Source organism: Acipenser ruthenus, chromosome 2, assembly GCF_902713425.1.
Source record: "Acipenser ruthenus chromosome 2, fAciRut3.2 maternal haplotype, whole genome shotgun sequence".
NCBI classification, from domain to species: Eukaryota; Metazoa; Chordata; class Actinopteri; order Acipenseriformes; family Acipenseridae; genus Acipenser; species Acipenser ruthenus.
The window spans coordinates 31,831,134-31,852,139 of record NC_081190.1 but is presented as its reverse complement, the minus strand read 5'-3'; the positions used below and the strand labels follow the sequence as shown (position 1 = coordinate 31,852,139).

Sequence of the window (21,006 nt, the reverse complement as noted above, 5' to 3'; positions counted from 1 at the left end):
ATATATATATATATATATATATATATATATATATATATATATATATATATATATATATATATATATATATATATATATAATTTATTTCTTAGCAGACACTCTTGTCTAGGGTGACTTACAGTTGTTACAAAATGTCACAGTACAAATATATGTATGACAGATATATGTTTTAATGGCCTGTAATCCGTTTGTGTTTACTGTGAACCAAAATGTCAGCTACATTTGCATCCCTTCTAAAATCTGATGCTTTTGGGAAAAAAAAAAATATATATATATATATATTTTTTTTTTAATTAAGTATACATAAATAATTCCATTTATATATATTATTTATAAACTTGAACTATTACGTTTGGCACCCCAAAGCAATGTAATCAGTTTCAATTTGATTTGGACACATTTCATATAATAATGTTCTTGTTGCAGATGGAAACGTGATATTAATATTGTGGCAGAGTAAGGGGAGGAGAGAGGGAGAATGTAGTCCAGAGTGTGATACAGGACTACATCACCCAGAATGCCTTGGGGTTTATAATTAGAGCCAGGCTGGGAAACGCCTAGCTCTAATGCAATTAGGGACACCTGCCTGTGATTAAACAGGCAGGTATAAAAGCAGGTCACAAGTGTTTGTAGGTTGTCTGTGTGAAGGTCTGTGAAGAAATCGGAGAGCGGTGTGGAGTAGTGGTTAGGGCTCTGGACTCTTGACCGGAGGGTCGTGGGTTCAATCCCTGGTATGGGACACTGCTGCTGTACCCTTGAGCAAGGTACTTTACCTAGATTGCTCCAGTAAAAACCCAACTGTATAAATGGGTAATTGTATGTAAAAAAAATAAAAATAAATTGTAAGTCGCCCTGGATAAGGGCGTCTGCTAAGAAATAAATAATAATAATAATAATAATAATAATTATCCTGAAGCCTATGAAAGGTGTAATCCTGGTAAAAGTACATGTTTGTTGATGGTAAACGGCTCAGCCGTCAAGTTGGTAATAAACACATACACAGCCTGTAATCAACAAAAAAGTTAAGGGAGAGAAAAAAGATGAAACAAGTCACCATCAAACATCTGACAACCAGGTTTATTGATATTTCATGAAAATATGTTCACATACGGTACACAATCATACACAGCTTTCAAAAGACAGTTACTCTGGGTACTTGATATCACAGACATTAGGGTCTTTAAGAAAGGCAGGTTCCTTCAGTGTAACTGGCATGAAACCTGAAATAACAAAAAAAGAAAAAAAATCTGAAAAACATTTAAAGTATTAGATCTAGCCATGGCAAATGGCCTGAACATATGGAGAGTCTTTGATAAATGCAGTGCCCATTTAAGTGGAGAACAGTGGCATTGGCTACAGTGTGTCTGAAAGGCACCTTGATCACACCCTTGTATTTCTGCAAGCAGACTTCAATGCATGAGGGTTTTGTGCTGTGGATAAGACCATACAAGTTACTGTGAGCAACATTTTTTCTTGTTAATTTACATCTAAAGTAACTGAAACACATTTAGAAAATGGAACAACTAAGTTACAAAATATGACAAGAAGCCTTGGCAGTTTAACTTTAACACACAAGGATCACATGAATCAGATTATTCAACTCTTACGCACATTGAGAATGAAGTGACTGAACTATTTCACACTTTCCTGGGGGGGGTTTAGTGGTGTCAGTGTTCAAGTAGAATTAATGTACATGGGTTTAAATTGTTTAACTTAAAGTTGCTAGTTGCTGTGGTAAATAAATCAGTATGATTTACAACACTACTTCCCTATGTGTTTGGGGGGGGGGGTAGTGGTGTCAGTGTTCAAGTAGAATTAATGTACAATACAAATATATAAAAAAAACTAGTACTGTACCATGGGTTTAAATTATTTAACTTAAAGTTGCTAGTGCGTTTTAATCTACAACTCACATACATGTGTGCCTGACTTCTGGTTATCAGTGGTAAATAAATCAGTATGATTTACAACACTACTTCCCTATGTGTTTGGGATTCTGTTAAATCACTACTACAAGGCCTAATATTGTTTTTCCACATAGCACAAAAATTAATCTTACCAATCAACTCAGCTTTATATTTCAATAATAGCCCTTCCTGCCTTTTGAACATGTTATGTAAAAAGAAGGATGTTTGATGACGTATGATTTTGCTGTAATGCAAAACAAGACATTGTACAGTACAATTGTCCTGTCACATACCCATGTGATGCGCTCTTTTGATCGCCTTTGAGACCTCCTTTTGTTTCTTCCCACAGAGACCTACATAAAAACCACACAATTGTTTGCAAAAACACTGGTAAAGTACTTTTGGTCCAATACGTTTCATGGCCTGTTTTTCTTTTGTTTACTATTCTTTAACATACATTCCTTTAAAACAAAATTACAAATCAGGGCTACACACAAACTTTTTGCCTTGGCCAAAAAAAAAAAAAAAAGTTGGTCGCCAAATCCAATTGCTGGGTGCCACTTCAGAAGCAAGTTGGTTGCTACCATATTCAACTGCTTAAAACACAACTTGTTACATAAATGCCTCAGTATTTACGTTATTATGATTAGGAACATTCAGAATAATGGCAAACATCATAAAAATGTAAGGTATAGTAAAAAATGTTATGCCATTTTGTAATATGCAGTCCTATTTATTGAGAGAAGAAAAAATACATCAGAGAGAGACATAGACATAGACTGACTGTGTAAGGTGCTTTGACTCGAGTTCAGGAGATATTCTAATTCTTTGACATACTGTAGATATATGTAACCTAGGCTAGAAAAGCCAAAGTGTCTTCATAGCAAGAGCCAGCGCTCACACTTACTAATTAAAGACACTTTGGCAGACCCAGCCTATATATGTTGTCTATGGCAGGTAGTTAAACTAGAACAAATCTCCTTATCACAAACTTACCAAAAAATAAAAAGCACAATATGTATTGCAATACAAATCACTACGAATGATTTCCATACATTACAAAAAGGTCTGAGCATGTACTGTGTTCCACTGAATAAACTGACCATACCTTGTACAGCAACAAAATGCAATTAAAAATAAAAGACATCAACAGTGTCTAATGCTATTTTTACAAGTTAAAAACAGCTTACAGCATTTTACTATGTATTCTACATTCTGTTGTTTATCATGCTAACAGAACACTGCACTGAATTCCTGAATTCAAATTTGTAACAACAATATAATCATTAGGTTTCAACATAGTAAGATAAATTAATGTTTACCACCTACCCACAATGTATAGTGGTCCTGTTTGTACATAACACTGTGATAACACGGGAATCCTGTAACAAATCTCCACTTCAGTTTAGTTTGATATCATGTATATCATATATACAGTAACATATTTACTCATACCTGTTATGTGTCTGCCATAAATACGGCCTGTGTGTGGCGATACAAACTGGGACAGAAGCTGTTGAATAACAAAATATGAGATCATAGTTGCAGGCCTTTTCTCTTGCTTTGATGTATATGAAATAAAATGCATATTGGATGGCGAAAAATATCATCTTCATCCATATAACAATTTATAAATGTACAGAAACAAAGATGTCGCACAATGAAAATCAATGCACAGATGACCGATGTTATTATTGTACACTATCTACTAAAAAGAAGGTGCCCAAGCATTCTATATATAGAACTATATGATTTCTTCAAGCTCTCTTTGGAACCCATTATTCTGTTTAGGTTCAATATTATAAATCACGTGAAGAGAAATCAACCATCTTATCTTGTGTATAAATGTCATTCCATGCATAGAACATACTGTATAGAATAATAATACTAAAACAGAATAGTAGTTCATGAGTACACTTGTGTTTTACTATGAGACACGGTGTGTGGCGTGCTTCTTATAACAGCAATCATTTCACACAGTTTGAGTCGAAAGAACTGAATGAGAGATCTCGTAATAAGCAGCTTATTCAGAACCATCATTGTTGACCAACAGAGGGTTCTATATATTGGGTTCGAATTAAAAATTAATATGGAGTTTCATATTGGAACCCTTTGGCTTCAGTTTGTAGGACCAGTAACTGCTTTTCTCTATTGTTTTACAAGTTTATATTACTGTATAAACTGTGAAATATTACTCATACTGTAGTTACTCAAATATATAAACACACACACATATATATATATATAACTAACCTGTATGTTTTTATAGTCCACAGTTACACCACAAAGTATGCATGTTTTTGGAGGTTCCTTGTACGGGTTGTCCATCTTTATAGGCTACAAATTCAAAGTACTAGGGTGAGTTGCAGCAATCAACATAAACATTTATATTGTTTTCACATATTCTTAACATAATAAACATTTGATTATCAATACTTTTTAGTATGAGTGCATACACACACACAATTACATAGCTTGTAATGTACAAAAAATTCTACAGTATTCACAATAGCTGGTTCAGCATGCATCGATTGGGTTGCTAGCAGGAGGACCCATGATTTAATTTTAACAGTGAGTTGTCACTAGATCCCCAGTGCCAGACCCCTTTTATTTGCAACCCATTCATTTTGTTTCAAAATAATAAATATTGCGTAGATTCTCTTACCATGTCATTGTTGCCAGCTGGATTCTCATATTGCTGTATGCTAAGGCTTCTTTGCCACAGGCCTAAAGAAAAAACATTTTCTGAAAATATTTAAGATGTAATAGAGCCTAGATCAGTTATATTTGATACGTTAAATAATAAACAATGTATGAAAGAGTTCAAACCAAACTATGTTTCTGCTGATGCATTGAAATTGCTTTGGTATGTTTCATGATGTTTTTTATTATTATTATTGTTATTATTATTATTGTTATTATTATTATTATTGACACGTTTAACAAGACAAATGAGGAAAACTTGGACCCCCATGTTCTTTGCAGTAGGAACTTGTAGCAACGAATAAAAAAACTGGGGGGCAAGTTTCACAAAGATCTGTCTTCATTTACTATATTTAGTCGCTTCACCAGAACAACACTTTTTTATGCCAGTACTTCCACCGATATTAGAGTGTTTAGAGCTGTCCAGAAAACTTATTTGAATGGCGCTGAAACAATTGGGACAGCTGTGGCAATACCCTAAAGAGAATAAGAAGAATATGTGTAGTTGGGTTCGGTGATGGAGGTTATATCACTCCAATTAAAAAACAAATCTGAACACTGCTGGGATTGGTCAGGGAAGGCAGCAACACCGCGTTTTGGAAACAATATAAACAGCACATGATTTTATATTTATATATATATATATATATATATATATATATATATATATATATAGATAGATAGATAGATAGATAGATAGATAGATAGATAGATAGATAGATAGATAGATAGATAGATAGATAGATAGATAGATAGATAGAATCATCATTGTATGCGAAGGTTTCAAATATGCCATTATATATGTCACTGCACCCTATCGTCATTCAACAACTACAGAGGACACAGTCAATGCCATGCTGTACAGAAATGATATCACCTCCCACCGGAGGCAAGTAGTAGAAACAATTCCTGAACCCCAATCCATAAACACAGTTACACCTTTTGCGTTTTTATTTTCGCTGTAATATGGACGTACTCAGCAATGGTTGGAACTATGAATCTACACTATACTCCTCAGCAAACAGACTAACATGAAACAGTAGGTCAAACATTTAAACGCTGGTCTTGTGCTGTCTTCAAAATAAAGCCTTGCTCGTAAACCAGAATAGGTATACATAACCCCTTCAGACGGTTAAAACATTTTACCTGGATTTCTGGTCGTTACTTTCAGGTTTGTAAATGTTATAAAAAATCTGCAATTTCTGACAGCAAACATGTTTCTTAAATATCCCTCCCTCTAACTTCCTGTAAGAACGTCAATTGTTTCCCACCGCCCGAAACCAGAGGCTGAATAAAGGTTCCGGAGGTTGTAACTTCGTCTTCTTTTTAGGAGTTGTTTGCGCGTTAACATACCCGTTAACGTTATATCAGTTAAAACCGCAATGCTGTTTTAAAACGTGTCAGAAGACCCAATCAGCATTCGACGTTGGGCTATCCATGCCTCACGCTTCCAAATGATTGGTTTATTTTTTACATATTCGAGATTTTTGTAAGTGCTACATATGCATTTGTCCGTGTTTACATTTTTTGTTCGTCGTTGTTGTTCGTTTTTTGTAATAGTTATTAAAATGAGAATGTCAACACTTGTTACATCACGCCACTACTGTCAGTGTGGATACGTTTTGCTGTAGGTATTGCTAGCATATCAATTTTATTAACAAACATGAAGCATGTAAACATGTAAATAGGAACGACCGTCCTTTTGTTTGCTTGCTGAGTGATACAATGAGCTCGGAGTTTGAAAGCGAATTAAGAGTAAAACGTGTTTCTGTACGTAAGAGATCGAGAGATGGGAAGAGCAGCTGTTTAACCCCTGTCAAGAAAAAAACCTGCAGTCCCAGTCACAGTTGTGAAGCTGCCATGTACAAAGTTCAGCTTCATCATCATGATACTGAATGGAGAGAAAAAAACGAGACCACTGAATTAGCTCCAGACATGCAGGACAAGGAGGTACTGACTGATATGCATTTTGTCATATTGTGCTATGTTTTTATATATTTGGTTTAAATAAAACAACCTACTGTTTGAAATAAAACAAAATGTTAATTTAACTTAAAACACTTAGTTCAAGGTTGTTTTGACGCGAAAAGTGCAGCGAAGTAATAATGCTATTGCTGTGTATTTAGAATGCAGAATCATTTTTGTGTGTGTGTGATACATTGGATCAATATGTTAACAGACTTTCCAAGATCAAATGCATATTTAGAGGTAATTTAGGCCTAAGCTATATTTTTATTTTATCAAAGGTCGTTTTAAATGTAAAATAAGTTAGACACTGTAGCGCAGGGGTCGCCAACCGTGGTCCTGGAGGATTAGGGCTCTACCCAGGACCAGGGTTGGAGATCCCGGCTGTAGCCTATCGGGTGTATTTTGGGTGTTTAAGAAACTGCTGCTTAGGGGTTACAGCTCATTAAATAATTCAATAAGTCATAGTTGTTACTAAGACTTTTAAATTGAAAGAAATGCATGTCATCCTGACTTGTGTTTTACAAAAAATATAAAATGTATAGAATTACTTAATTTAAGATGATCTCAACAATGAAACCCTTAAATGAGACAAATTGGGCACTGCATGCAATACAATTCATTGCTGTCAGCTACAGTGACTTTTATGATCTGTGATGGTGGTCCTAGAATCTTACCTGTCATTTGTTTGCAGTGATTTTTCCACAGCAGTATTACAAAGTGACCAACAGACTGTAGCCCACCATGTAAATTCTGAGCTATCCTCCTCCTACTAAATACAGAAGCATATATTTTGAGCATATTTACTTGCTGTACCAGGCCTATACAGTAAGTTATACCTGCCATAGTTAATGCTGTTCTTCTTGGTACTCTGTATTGACACTGGAAATCGTATTCTTTTATTTGTATTTACCTTTCTTTGTTGTTTTGCAGTGTCACAGTGATGACGATCTCTTTGGAGACTATGACAGCCTTGCTAACGAAAGCTCCTTCCTAGCAAAGCTTGATGATGTAGAACACAACTTTGCACCAGCCTGCAGCAGTCCATACTTGGAGACTGTGAAGCACGGATATGCAAATAATGGGAATACTGTGGCAGAAATGAGAAACTTGGAGGCACATTCAGATGGAAAGCACAAGGTCAAATGCCCTGCCACTGAAGACTTTACTGTTTTAAAAACAGTAAACTGCAGAGATGACACAAAATCCTGCCATGTGGGGAATGCTGATAGTATCCTTATTTCAGATTTAATGGATAACTTTTCTGATGACTTACCAAGCTCCCAACTCATGTTACAACAAGAAAATAAAACTGTAACAAAACAAACATCATCAGAACAAAGTGGACCTCTTAATCCATTTAGGGGTGAAATGTCTTCTGTTAAAGAAGACGAAGACCTTATTAGACATAGTCTAAACTCTGTGACACACCTTGCAGAGCCAGTCTTGAACAGAAGGAGAAGCCTGAAAGATCATCTCAAAAGTACTATGACAGGATATGCTCGAGCACAGTCACCCCAAGTCTCCAGGGCTAAACAGCAGAAAGATGCTGTGGTTACTAAGGAGATCAATTTAGCAGTGAAAACTATTGAATCTACCTCAGACGTTGACCTTGGTCCCTTTTTTGGATTGCCCAGCAAAGTTAAAGAGTTGTTTCAGAAGCATCGGGGCATCAAAGAGCTTTATGGTAAACAACTACTGTGCCCTGCATTCTAAACCAAATATACTGTATTTTCACTGTTATATGTCCATGTATTTCTTTATTTATATAAATGTGTATTACCTAAAAGAATATCAAATCAAGAAACCTCTTTCCCAGAAACTGAAAACAAACTTACATTCCTAATCAGAAAATGCACATTTCACTTTTTAAAAAAAATTCTTAATATTGTATCTAATCATTGGTGATCACTTGAACTTTTATTGAATTGGTCTTTGTTAAAATAATTGTCTAATTGTATTTTGCGTTGATAGATTATTATTATTGTACATCAAAAACAAGCCAATTCCTTACTGACCAAATCTGCTTCTGGAATTAAAATGATTGTTCTCTTGCATTTGAACAGAATGGCAGCGTACCTGTTTGACTCTAGAATCTGTTCAGCAGAGAAAAAACCTGATTTATTCATTGCCAACAAGTGGAGGCAAGACTTTAGTTGCCGAGATACTGATTCTTCGTGAACTGCTTTGCAGGAAAAAGGATGCTTTGTTCATTTTGCCATATGTGGCCATTGTACAGGAAAAGGTAATTGGACTGTTTGCGTTGCAAGCCTTCTTTAAGTACGTTTCTTGTATACAATAAAAATTGGGGTCAATTAAAGTGATTTAAACAGTAGCAGATCTATAAACTCTTTCATTTAAATCTTTAAATGGAGGGCCCTTTGTTAAAACCAACATCTGTGTACTAACTATTTCAGTACTGCAGGCATTTAAACTGGTCCAGGAAAATAATTCCTCAACACAACAGACACACTTAACCAGATCTTGCATATGCCCATTTCTGATATTTGCATGACCTTTTCAGTATTACTTAAAACAATGGCAGGCAGTGGTATTTAGATTCATTAGAATTTACCAAATTCAATAACTTAAAAAAATAAGTTATCGATAGTACTTGACAGACAAGAGTGTACAACTTTCTCAAGAACTGTAGGCATCCCTGCTTATTTAGTTATACTTTCAGGCATAATTTAATTCCCCTGCCTCTCAGTTTCTAATTAAATAACCTAATGTGTTATTTGTATTCCTGTAAACAGGTCCGGGGTCTTGCCAGTTTTGGCCTGGAGCTTGATTTCATAATAGAGGAGTATGCAGGGAGTAAAGGGAAGTACCCTCCAATCAAGAGGAGACTGAAGAACTCGCTCTTTATTGCTACCATTGAGAAAGGACACAGCCTTGTGAATTCTCTCATAGAGGCAAATAGGCTTGAAAACGTTGGTCTGATTGTAGTGGATGAGGTAGGTTTTAAAAGCATTACCGGGACATATTACTGTTTGGATTACTATTCTAACAAATAGTGCTTGAAATGTATTTTTATATATTTGTAATGAGAAATTTCAAATTGTTTTTTGTTTGTTCAGTTTCAAACATTGATGGGACAGAAGGACAAGAGATCTGCAAGGTTCATTCCACAGAGTGATGTTTTATTTTGCTATTCCTGACATACTGTATGATGATTCTGTCCCGTTTTTATAGTTGCACATGCTGGGTGAAGGCAGCCGAGGGGCCATTCTTGAAATTACACTTGCCAAAGTTCTCTTTGCAAGCAGTAAGTTTTTTTGTTTTTTTTTATATTTACTAAGCACTACACTAACTAAACTTGGAAGTCAAATACCCTGGAACTGAAGACTTTACCATTTTAAAAACAGAAAATTACAAAGATGACACAAAACCATGCAGGATACTATCTTTGTACACTTACTAAATACGGTATTCTTTCTATAAAAGTGTGACTCATGTTTGCGAAGTCTAATGTTCATAACCTCCTTGTATTTTCATACTGTTAAGATCTTATATACAGTAATTCTCACATGACAAGCCAATGTTTTAACATTGTTTTTCCCATTTCAAACCCAAATGTGCAGTGTGATAAAATAACTTGTCTTTACTTTTTTACTTACCATTATTCTTGCTTCCAACAGAGACCACACAAATCATAGGAATGAGTGCCACCCTAAATAATGTTGGTGATCTGCAGAAGTTCCTCAAAGCAGAGAATTATTCCAGTGACTTCAGACCTGTATGTGAATTGTATCATTTGTTTTATTACAGAGTAGGCATTCTCTAGATAGTGTTGGCACTTATGAATACAAAGGCACTTTGGCTTATCTAGTCTGTGTTGCTTATGTCTTATGCAAGGAGAACTGGAGAGCAGCTTCTGAACTTAAGCACTTTATCACAAAATTACTGTAAGCATCATATACAATGTAGAGACAGTAAACATTTAATTTAAAGCTAATGTAGTTTATTTAATTTCAAACTACAATTGTGATCTTTACACAGACTGGAAAACTGCTTTGTCTCATTTGTTTGAATCTACAGGTCCAGTTAAAAGAGTATGTTAAACTAAGTGACTGCATTTATGAGGTTGACTGCAAAGAAGAAGATTGTTTCAAGTTTTCTCGACCCTTAAGTTTTAAGGTATGGCAGTACAGCTCTAATGGCTGCATTAAATAAATGTGCTTACCAGTAAATGTTAGTTTGTTGCTGAAGACTAAATATTAATAAAGTATCAAACATAACAACTATTACATACATCTTAAAAAAGATGGAATGGAAAACAGCTATATAATCGGCATGTGACTTACATTTTAATTAGGGCTCTTGAGCAGTGTTTATGATTAGCAGCTGTTACTGCGTCGTGAATGAAAAGGTATCAAAAACGTATTTTAGTTGTATTTTTCCGTCTCGTTTAACATCCATACATTTTATACTGTATAGCTGATTGAATTAAATTGATTTATTTTCGTTATAGGTGTAGTAATTCATAGTAGGGATGAAAGTCGGTTATGATCGGTTCATTTTTTTATCAACTATTTTTTTTTTCAAATCGGTTTTTGGTAAAACTGAATGTAAAGATTCAAAGCGAAAAACTGAACTGCTTTTGTGCAGCCGAGGGAACGGGACGTACCATTTTACACACATGTCGTTTTTTTTTTTACTTTAATAAATAACCTCAATGCAGTGATATTGCATCACGCATACCAATGTATTATACAATTAGACACAATGAATACAAATTAAAATACTGTATTAGGAGACATTAAACTTTTTTATTTATTATTTTCCTGGTACCCCCATTGTAGTCGAGGTTAGTTGCAAGTGGCAAATCTCGTCTTAGTAGAACTGTAGCTCATGGAGTTGCAATTATTTAATTAACATTGGCTTCAAAGTGACTGAGATGTGTGGTGGCATTTTAAATTAGTTTCTGATGTGGAAACACTTTTTCATATAAAATGTCACCTAGATTTATGTCAGCAAAAATCTAAAGCTAGAACTCAACGCTAGCCCCCCAATAAAACATATGCACAGTTCTTGTTTATAATAGCCGTTACATGACACTGTGTGACTATATGGTAAGACTATTACACTTGAATTAAATTAATATGCCGACAGAATGCAGCAACCAAGTAATGAGATAAACTAAACCATTTAAATAGATGCACATTAAATGAAGCTACTTTAATAAAAATAAACTGACAAGCTCACAGAAGCATCTCATTTAAAACAGCTTCCAGATATTTGTCCACAGTATCCTGCTTATTCCAGTTTCACAGTGGTTCAGGATCTCAAATAACATTTTATTTTATTTCAATGCTTTTTCATTTGACTGTTTTTAATCCGGTTAGCATAATTGTTTAATTTTATTAGATCTACACAGATAAATTTTTTTTACTTAAAAACTTCTAGCGTCAGCCTTTCACTTCCAGGATGCATTTTGTAACAAAAGGTTTAGATTAGGGTACGCAGGGTATGTTTAATCAACAAACCTAAAAAGAAAACAGATCTATGTATGAAGCCAACCAGGTAAGGCTTGTCATAACTTTTGATTTATGTTGCCGTATTAAAATTATGAAGGGATATTAATACAAACCACCTTTTTTTTTGTATTGATACAGTAGTAAGTAAAGCAACTGTTGCATAGATGTGACTGACATATGTAAACTGTTTTGACATGTTTCTATTTTTTTTCATGTGTTTCTTTTTGTCATTTATAGTACTCTAGCAATATGAAGAAGATGGACCCAGACCATTTGATCGCTCTGGTGACAGAGGTCATTCCAATGCATTCCTGTCTCATGTTCTGCCCAACCAAAAAAAATTGTGAAAATGTGGCTGGAATGATTTGCAAATACCTAAACAAGTACATACCACAATATTCTATTCACTGATATAGTAGCTTTCAGTTTACTTACATGTGTGTTCAGTGAACCTGAAGAAAATTACAGCATTTATGAGGGAAAAGAAGATAGCATACTTCACTTACATTTTTTTTCTTATCTTACTATGACACAATATTAGTTGGTTAGTTAGTTTATTGACCACTTTACAGGAAATACAGCTATTGACCAAACATTTTGCATCACCCTATAGAATTAACTAATTTTGTTTCATAAAGTCGAATGAAACCTACTGAACATTAACATATTGAATTACATACCGCTTTGTAGTTTTCCATATGCTTAATGAAAAACTGACAGAAATTGAACAATGTGACATTTCAAAATTTAAATACTGTACTGCTATTATGGCTTCTGGTAAACTTTTTTGATATCATTTTGGAGTTTCTTTGATTTACATTAAATACAATATCTAATGTTATGGTCATAGTTTTTTTTTATTTTTTTATTACGTCTCAATCCTAAAATTCTAGGTTGTGCTAAGCTCTTGTCCATAGCTGTAGTACTTTATTTTAGTTGTATGTAATTGCATGTAAAGTCACTCTTATTGTAAATGATGGCTTCTGTTAGTTTTCAAGAGATATTTGTGTTCAGTGTGTGAAGTATATTATTTTAAAAAGATCAATGTTGAACAATACATCCCAGAGTTCAGTTTCTAGTATATTGTGTGGCAAGTGGAATCTCTCTGTCAGGATTCCTAATCCTGTTATCCTGTGATAACACGTCGATGTACGGTTTGGATAAACAAACATCACAATGGGTCCGTAAACACCACAAATAAGTCAGACTCAATATAGGAGCTAAACCATGTAACTGAATTTCTTTATTAAAATCAAGTGCCTTAAAAAGGAAAGACTACAAAACTTGTCATATTGTAGATACTAGTGTAATTGGAGACAACAGTCTCCCTTGCTAGTATAATGTCCTTGACTTTAGTTTTAGATTTTATCCACACAAAAGACAGAAGGCACCCTTGTAGTTATGGCTTAATTACAGCTCACACAGAATAAGAACACAATAAACACTGTGGCATGATTTGTGCAAACAGATCTTCAACACCACTTTTCTATTCCCAGGTGTTTTATACAACACAGAGAGAAAGAGAAGACAGATCTGTTGGATGAGATTAGGAGCGCTGGAAATGGCAGCATCTGTTCTGTTTTAAAACAGACCATCCCTTTTGGGATTGCGTACCATCACAGCGGCCTCACCAACGATGAGAGGAAATTGATTGAGGAAGCCTACTCCGCTGGGGTGCTCTGCCTCCTGACCTGCACGTCAACTCTGGCTGCCGGAGTGAACCTGCCAGCACGTAGGTTAGTCTGTCTGACACTATGTGCTTTACAAGTACATTATAATAATTACATACATCCCTTTCCTCTGAAGTCAGAGAAGTGGAAAACTTCAAGACATACATTTAATGTATATTGCTCTTCATTACTTATTTATTTTTTAAACACATATTTGTAATAAAGTTATGAAAAGCAACTTTAGAGTACTCCCTAGGTGTGTGCTTCTTGTAGGTTAGACTGCATATTAGTTGCATAAGTTGACCCGTAAATAATTTATGCAATCTGTGCTTTTGTGACATGCCCCAAAACAATAAACAGTTAACAGTAATGAGAAATGTAAAGGCCAGCATGATATTAATCTTGTTATATATTTTTTAAACTATTAACAGGGTAATTTTGCGATCTCCCTACGTGGCCACAGAGTTTCTAAAGAGAAACCAGTACAAACAGATGGTAGGCAGAGCCGGTCGAGCTGGTATTGATACTTCTGGGGAAAGTATTCTCATTCTCCAAGAGAAGGACAAGCTACTGGTAAGAACAGGGTGTCAAAAGAAACATACCATACTTTTTCGCTATCTGAATTGCCCATCAAACATGAAGTATTGAAAACTGTGAAGTGGTGAAGGCCCGTTATCTTGTATAATATGTGACAATTTATGGCCTGCTTCACGATTTTTGAAAAACCACTCGCCATGCACCATAGTTTCTTTTGAGAAATTACCTTTCTTAATATCATCTCACAAACCCGCTTATTTGTTTTGTGCAGCCTGTTAAATGCTGCGTCACCGGGCTTTATTAAGTAACCACAGGATATAATTAATTTCCAACTCCAGTAACAACCAACAATCATCTTGGCTGATAAACGGACATTTTGTGCAGCCTGTCAACAAATGCAAAAACGCCAACGTCACCAAATTTTAACAATCAGTCTTATACAAATGTATGCAAAAAAAACCACCAAGTACAACGCCTAATTGATAGCTCTCATCAGTCAACAATTCATGACTTTTTTAGGTAATGACACAAACTGTTTCATTCCAGTTAATGATACAAAATGTATTTGTCCTGTAGTAAACTATATGCATTTGTTTAAATATAAAGAATATCTAAATGTACAGTATTAAAACACTGCTCTTTAATTCACCGTTAGTTTTCTTTCTTTTTTTCTCGCACTCGTAATGTGCTGTCATAGGCAAACGTGAAACCCGGTTTATATCACGAATTATGCCTGCACGGCAATCATGATATAAAGCAGGTTCATCTGTATATAGGCTAATGGAATAAAAATAAATAAATATCAACAGGAGAATGTGTAGCAATGGAACGGTCTGTTGCTGGAAAGGATACGTCTAAATTTACTCTTTGGAAAAATTACAACATTGTTGTATTCAGCGATAATAAAACTCCATATGGCTTTGGTAAATCTTGCAAAATATTACTGAAACACAACAGCAAAAAGTGCACTGAAAAGTGATTTATTCGTCCTGCAGCTGTTTTAAAAGCCATAGTTAATATTTGTAATATTTGTTGTTGAACATTAATTTAGCGGTTTGATATGATATAGGCTTGTCCAAAATGAGTATGCAAATTTGCAGGAGCATCTTCTGTGCGGCTATTGATTGTAACAAAGTTTTGAAGAAGCCTGTTGTTGTCTTCTTTTAAATCACACAGTGTTGGATTACTAAGGAAGTAAATGAGATGTGATTAATTGAGAGTGATTTTTTTTTCGTTATTTATTTCCATTTTAACTGGAAACCAGGATTACCGTACACTGAAGGTACTTAGTTGCAATAGCGTATGTTAAGAATATATTTGTGGAGATGGTCGGGTCGGGTATGCAGATATTTCAAAGGTCTCGGGCTCGGGTCGGGTTCGGATCGGGTTTTTAAATTTAGGCCCGAGCAGACCTCTACTCTAAAGGCAATCATACATCTTTCTAAGTGTTCTATCACTGAGCTTTTTTGCTTCTTAGCCTTAATATTTTTGTATTTTTTTGTAACTACTGCATTAATTATTTGTATTTATTTATTTATTTTAAATCAGAAAGGTACAGCTGTAAAACTGATAATGTATTTCTCTGGCTAGTGCAATAGCAGTGCTTATACTGGATGCGTTTTTCATTGCAGGCAAAGGCGCTAGTGAGCAGACCACTAGAAAACTGCTACAGCAATCTGATGCATGACAACAGAAAGGGGCTGCAGAGTCTAATCCTCTCCCTCATTGGGTTAAATGTAAATATATCCAATATCCTAATATCCAAAGCTTTTGCTGCTCTAAAGAAAGAAAAGAAAATATGTGCTACAAATTATTTTGCATTTCTTCTAATTGGTAATAACAAGAAACATATTCTTCACTGTGAGCCTTGGGAATATAGTCTGAATTTCTCTTACTCACTTTTCAAAAGGCATGTTCATGTGCACATTGCTACTACATCGCCTTACTATACTTGCTTTGCAGTACAAGTACTAAAGAATCAAGAACTATATATCAAAAATTGTATGGGAGCTGTTTGTTTTTTGTTGTTGTTTTTTAGTTCTATCCTCTATTTTCAGAAGTATCTAATGGAAAGTGTATGTCTTATTTCAAATGTATTCAGATATCGAGGACTCCAGCTGATATTCACGAGTTTGTGTCCTGCACTTTGTTCAGTGTGCAGCAGGAACATCTCTCCAGTGAGAAGAACCTTTGGGATATAACAATGGAAACTGTAAGTTTCCTAACAGAGAAGGGACTCATTATGAGCACTGCTGGCAGTCATGGAGATACAGTTCTTGAGGTTACAAAGCTAGGGAGAGCAACTTATAAAGGTGAGACACGTGCCTTATTGAATTCACATCACAGAATTATTATTAAACATCCTCGTAAAGGGAGCATATATGAGTCTGCAAACCCTTCACCACTGCACCTATTGCTGCTTATATCTCTGCACCTATTGCTGCTAATATAAACCATTTCAGCTGGCAACTTCATATGTTTTTAGTGTTGTGGAAACTTCTCAGGAACAATCTAATGGCACCCTTCTCTTTGATTATTATTATTATTTCTTTCTTAGCAGACGCCCTTATCCAGGGCGACTTACAATTGTTACAAGATATCACATTATTTTTACATACAATTACCCATGTATACAGTTGGGTTTTTACTGGAGCAATCTAGGTAAAGTACCTTGCTCAAGGGTACAGCAGCAGTGTCCCCTACCAGGGATTGAACCCACGACCTTCCAGGCAAGAGTCCAGAGTCCTAACCACTAACCACTACTCCACACTGCTGATCTGTGACCTAAGATGGCTGTCATATTGGGTATTTTATAGGTTGTAAATGGATAACATTTGTGTTACCTTTAGCAAGGAAGTGGTGTAATAGAAAATAACTTTATTTCTTTCTCTTTTAGGTTCAATAGACCTGCGCTATTGTGATGTTCTGTACAGTGATCTCAAGAGAGGACTGGGGGGTCTGGTGCTTGACAGTATCCTTCACTTGATCTACTTGGTGACACCATACGACATGGTAGCTCATTGTAAACCAGATTGGATGATCTATTTCAGACAGGTGAAATTACTATTGCTATTTATTCCATGAAAATGAAGGCCTTGTGTACCACAGTTCCAAAAAATGATTATATATATATATATATATATATATATATATATATATATATATATATATATATAGTTTTTATGCAAATAATGTGCTCAAACACCAAGAAAGTTTACCTTATTTATGTTTTCAGTTTACTCAGCTGACAGCAGTGGAACAAAATATGGCATCTATGGTAGGTGTGCCAGAGAGCTACATTGTAAAGAAGGCTTCAGGGCAGAGTTTAAAAAAGGTGAGGAGGGAGGGAGTTTTCACCAGCGTTTTGTAAGTTTAGCACTTGTAATAATTTCCATACAAATTAGTCATGCCTGTAATAGTTTACTGTATTGAATTCAGGAATTTGTATTGTACCATGTGAAACTTTAGTGCATGTTTATATTACTCAAATTGCCATTGGGTGTCTTGGACGTAATCTCTACTTTAAACATAATTGCCCTATTTTCATATGTGCTAGTTTATCATTACCTAAACCCCGAAATATATATAATTTTATAGTCAGATGGCTCCATTTAAAATATAAGATATTGCTTATTTACTTCCTTTGCCAGGTAATTTCTGACAAAATGAATTAATATGTTTGTGTTTGTGTTATGATTAACACAATTTGCATTCCAAAAGCTTCATGATTGGATTCTTCTGTAAATGTTGTTCCTTATTTGGTGTTTTCCAGGGGGTGGACAGTCTCACAGTGAATAGATTCTACCTCGCCTTTGTGTTGTTTGCTCTCCTAAAGGAAACCAACGTATGGGTTGTGGCAGATAAATTTAACCTGGCTCGAGGCTTTGTGCAATCCTTGCTCGGTTCATCATCAGCCTTCTGTTCTTGTGTAGTACACTTCACTGAGGTACTTTGAGCAGCTTTTTCTCTTTCTTCCCTTTTTTCTGATTACTTTTTTGTGGTCAAGAAAGGTGTTTAGTCATCATCTCAGTTGGGCAGGCTACTGGTTTCTGTTAGCCTTATCAGCATAAACTAAAAATAAGATTTAAATATACACTGAGAGGAAGGCAGTTCAAAATGACGATTTACCTGATTAGTTTTTGCTCAAACTTTGTACTACATTTTAACTTTATTATTTGTAGAATACCACTGTATAGTTAATATAATATATATTATTTAATTAATTATATAAATGTCAGTGGATTAACATAGACACCCTTTTAGGTTTTTTGTTTGTAAAATGTCTGGGTGTGTTTAGATCTGTAGCTTTTTTTTATCAATATGTGTTGTCTGTTCTTTCCAGGAGCTGGAAGAGTTCTGGGCTTACAGAGCTCTCTTCATTGAGCTCACAAAAAGGCTCACCTATTGTGTGAAGGCAGAGCTCATTCCTCTGATGGAAGTAGCAGGAATTTTAGAGGTTTGTAACCAGCTTGGTGTAAAACCGCATACTCTCACAACTCACCCGAATCAAATATGTTATTAATTAAAAAAATATAACTACATTTTATCAAGCTTCTGCAACTGAGGCAGCTGTTCAGAATAAAATACAGTATACTATGGATGGGGATTCAGTAAAACAATAACAATGCTGCTTTATGGCCCTGATTTATTTTTCCTGTTCTGTACAAAATTTAATTACTAGTGAAGTGCAGACAAACCACTTGGCTTTACAGCTGGGTTGTGAGGTTCCTTTTCAGATTGGTCTTCGATTATTTTCTAGTATTAACGAGTGAATGTATGTGGTTTGCAGGCTCGAGCCAAGCAGTTGTATGGCGCGGGATATAAAACACTGGCCCACCTTGCAAATGCTGACCCAAACGTGTTAACAAAGACAATTCAGAACATGTCCAAACGACAGGCCAATCAGATGGTTGCTTCTGCTAAAGTGAGTCACACTTGCATTCATTTCTTATGGTGTTTGATATATTTTTGCTTGCTATTCCAAGCATAATTGTTGTACTACTGACATGTTCAATGTGTCTTGTTATGCTTCCCATAACATCAACAGGTGCAGGAGGGAAAACTGCAGTGCATCATTTGCTGAATGACCCCATTGACCCCCAAATTTCCCATTGACCCCCAAATTCCATAACATTTACATTCCTTCATCAATACAAGGGTGATGTTTGCTTCTAGGAATTGGTAGGCAGATGCATTTGTCTTATTACTGATTTGCGTGTTTTTTTTTTTTTATCGTTGCCTTTTGTAGATGTTATTGACTGAAAAAGCTGAGGCGCTCCAAGAAGAGGTGGATGAACTTCTTACATTTCCATCTGATCTTCCTTCATGAGGATGCATATTTTTTTATATATATATATATATATATATATATAATTTTTTTTAAGTTGTATGTTATATTTGTAAAATGCTTCAGTTTGTACAAAGTAAAACACATATAAGATAAATAAATACTGTTTAAGCTTGGGTTTCAGCAGTTTTGCCTTTCACTTGGTTGCATAAGAATATTTTTCCAGCTGTATTACTTTTAATATTATAAATCTCCCTTCTGACCTGTGAGGGCGCTGTGTAAAGGGAACAGAGTGCCCCGGACTGGATGGTCTGACAATTCATTCCAAGGGAAAGGTGGAACTCGACCATCTAAAAAGGGGGCAGAGCTACGGTACACCAAGTCATCGTCCCAGAAGGGAAGCGATGTGACAACCACGGATTGGAGGAGAAACGGTTGCAGTCGTTAACCAAGGGGGTGTGACTGACGGTATGAAAGGGGACATGGCTAGGAGATCTGTTCCTTTTGTTATGATTAAGGTCGAACCGAGAAAGGAGAACTGTAAAATAACGTGAGTGTTTTGTTTGTTTGTCGTGTCTAATTATACTTGTTTGTTCTTGTCAGACAGCTAACACGATCCGGAGCTGTCACTTAAGGCCAGCACCAAATCCGGACAACACTTCACAACTGTGCACTCACTCTGGATTTGTGAACGTGTGTATGTCTTTGTCTGTGTTCTTCCGTGTTTATTCTTTCGGGACTGTAACCCTTTGTTTTGGAACAGTGCAGTACACATTGCTGTGTATTGCCTGGGATTATTCTTTGTAGTCGCCAGACCAGGATTATAAATAAATGTTTCTATCTGGATCGTGAACTTTGTTGTCTGTCTTCTATTTTGTAATCACATCACCTGTACACCTGCACACTGCAAACCACTTTGTCACAGCCCCCTGGCCCCAAGTTCCTTTCAGACTTTTGGAATAAAGATTACAATTAAAAAAACTGACACGTTAATCCTAATTTAACATTCCATTTTATCTCTGATTCTGCTTTTTTGGTGAATAGCCTTGTATCTTGGTGATTTTTCACCCTTCTGTGTTAAAACTGCAGTCACAGTAGTGTTCACTGTATTTTTTATAATAAATAAGGACCTTATATCCATTCCATCTTATTTATATGCACCAAAGTTGTACCTGATCTGGCCACCACTTATAACGTTCTGTTTTATCTCAAAGAAAAAGTAAATAAAATGTTTAAATCAACATTTGTTTAAATATTGTTTTTGTAATACCTATCTTTAAGTTCATTTTAGTGTGTATGTAGTACAGTCAACAAATGTCTAACTTTCTAAGAACTAAATTAGTCATATATTGGTACAGTACTTCAAAAATGATCAATGATCATTTAATCTGAGAAAGTCGCATATCTACATATAACGTTTTTTTAAATCTAAATTGAATTTAACAGGTTTTTTTTTT

The 21,006-nt window shown here is 35.2% G+C and overlaps 2 protein-coding genes across 7 annotated transcripts; one reads left to right on the top strand and one right to left on the bottom strand.

Annotated features, from left to right (window-relative positions):
- Positions 1 to 1,058: 1,058 nt before the first annotated feature.
- LOC131698993 (small ribosomal subunit protein bS18m-like) lies at positions 1,059 to 5,946 on the bottom strand. 2 transcript variants are annotated; one of them, XM_058994107.1, is made up of 6 exons: positions 5,757 to 5,946; positions 4,573 to 4,652; positions 4,161 to 4,244; positions 3,363 to 3,420; positions 2,201 to 2,260; positions 1,059 to 1,220 (listed from the first exon to the last, which is right to left on the bottom strand). In XM_058994107.1, exons 1-6 carry the CDS (start codon positions 5,824 to 5,826, stop codon positions 1,144 to 1,146), a joined length of 429 nt encoding a protein of 142 aa, XP_058850090.1. In that variant the 5' UTR covers positions 5,827 to 5,946; the 3' UTR covers positions 1,059 to 1,143. The 2 variants fall into 2 exon arrangements, with proteins under 2 accessions (XP_058850090.1, XP_058850091.1); XM_058994108.1 differs by having other exon boundaries at positions 4,573 to 4,634.
- Positions 5,947 to 6,120: 174 nt separating this feature from the next.
- LOC117409485 (helicase POLQ-like) lies at positions 6,121 to 20,402 on the top strand. 5 transcript variants are annotated; one of them, XR_009307979.1, is made up of 19 exons: positions 6,121 to 6,560; positions 7,509 to 8,262; positions 8,642 to 8,820; positions 9,332 to 9,532; positions 9,771 to 9,843; positions 10,217 to 10,314; positions 10,617 to 10,715; positions 12,293 to 12,438; positions 13,552 to 13,791; positions 14,157 to 14,298; positions 15,894 to 15,998; positions 16,364 to 16,574; positions 17,159 to 17,316; positions 17,498 to 17,596; positions 18,035 to 18,208; positions 18,605 to 18,718; positions 19,052 to 19,186; positions 19,511 to 20,017; positions 20,153 to 20,402. XR_009307979.1 is itself a non-coding variant. In XM_034015624.3 (18 exons), the coding sequence occupies exons 1-18, from the start codon at positions 6,336 to 6,338 to the stop codon at positions 19,589 to 19,591; spliced, it is 3,234 nt and encodes a 1,077-aa protein (XP_033871515.3). In that variant the 5' UTR covers positions 6,121 to 6,335; the 3' UTR covers positions 19,592 to 20,402. The 5 variants fall into 5 exon arrangements, 4 of the variants coding, with proteins under 4 accessions (XP_033871515.3, XP_033871516.3, XP_058850089.1 ...); XM_034015624.3 differs by having other exon boundaries at positions 19,511 to 20,402; XM_034015625.3 differs by lacking the exon at positions 17,498 to 17,596 and having other exon boundaries at positions 19,511 to 20,402.
- Positions 20,403 to 21,006: the final 604 nt, after the last annotated feature.

Bases quoted from the DNA above. Each gene is read 5' to 3' on its own strand.
- LOC131698993 (XM_058994107.1), bottom strand. From the start codon at position 5,826: ATGTTTGCTGTCAGAAATTGCAGATTTTTTATAACATTTACAAACCTG. The intron at 4,245-4,572 runs GTAAGAGAATCT...TTGAATTTGTAG, and splicing joins CAGCTGGCAACAATGACATG to CCTATAAAGATGGACAACCC. The intron at 3,421-4,160 runs GTTAGTTATATA...GTTATTCAACAG, and splicing joins TGGACTATAAAAACATACAG to CTTCTGTCCCAGTTTGTATC.
- LOC117409485 (XM_034015624.3), top strand. From the start codon at position 6,336: ATGAGCTCGGAGTTTGAAAGCGAATTAAGAGTAAAACGTGTTTCTGTA. The intron at 10,716-12,292 runs GTATGGCAGTAC...TGTCATTTATAG, and splicing joins CTCGACCCTTAAGTTTTAAG to TACTCTAGCAATATGAAGAA. The intron at 18,719-19,051 runs GTTTGTAACCAG...TGTGGTTTGCAG, and splicing joins AAGTAGCAGGAATTTTAGAG to GCTCGAGCCAAGCAGTTGTA.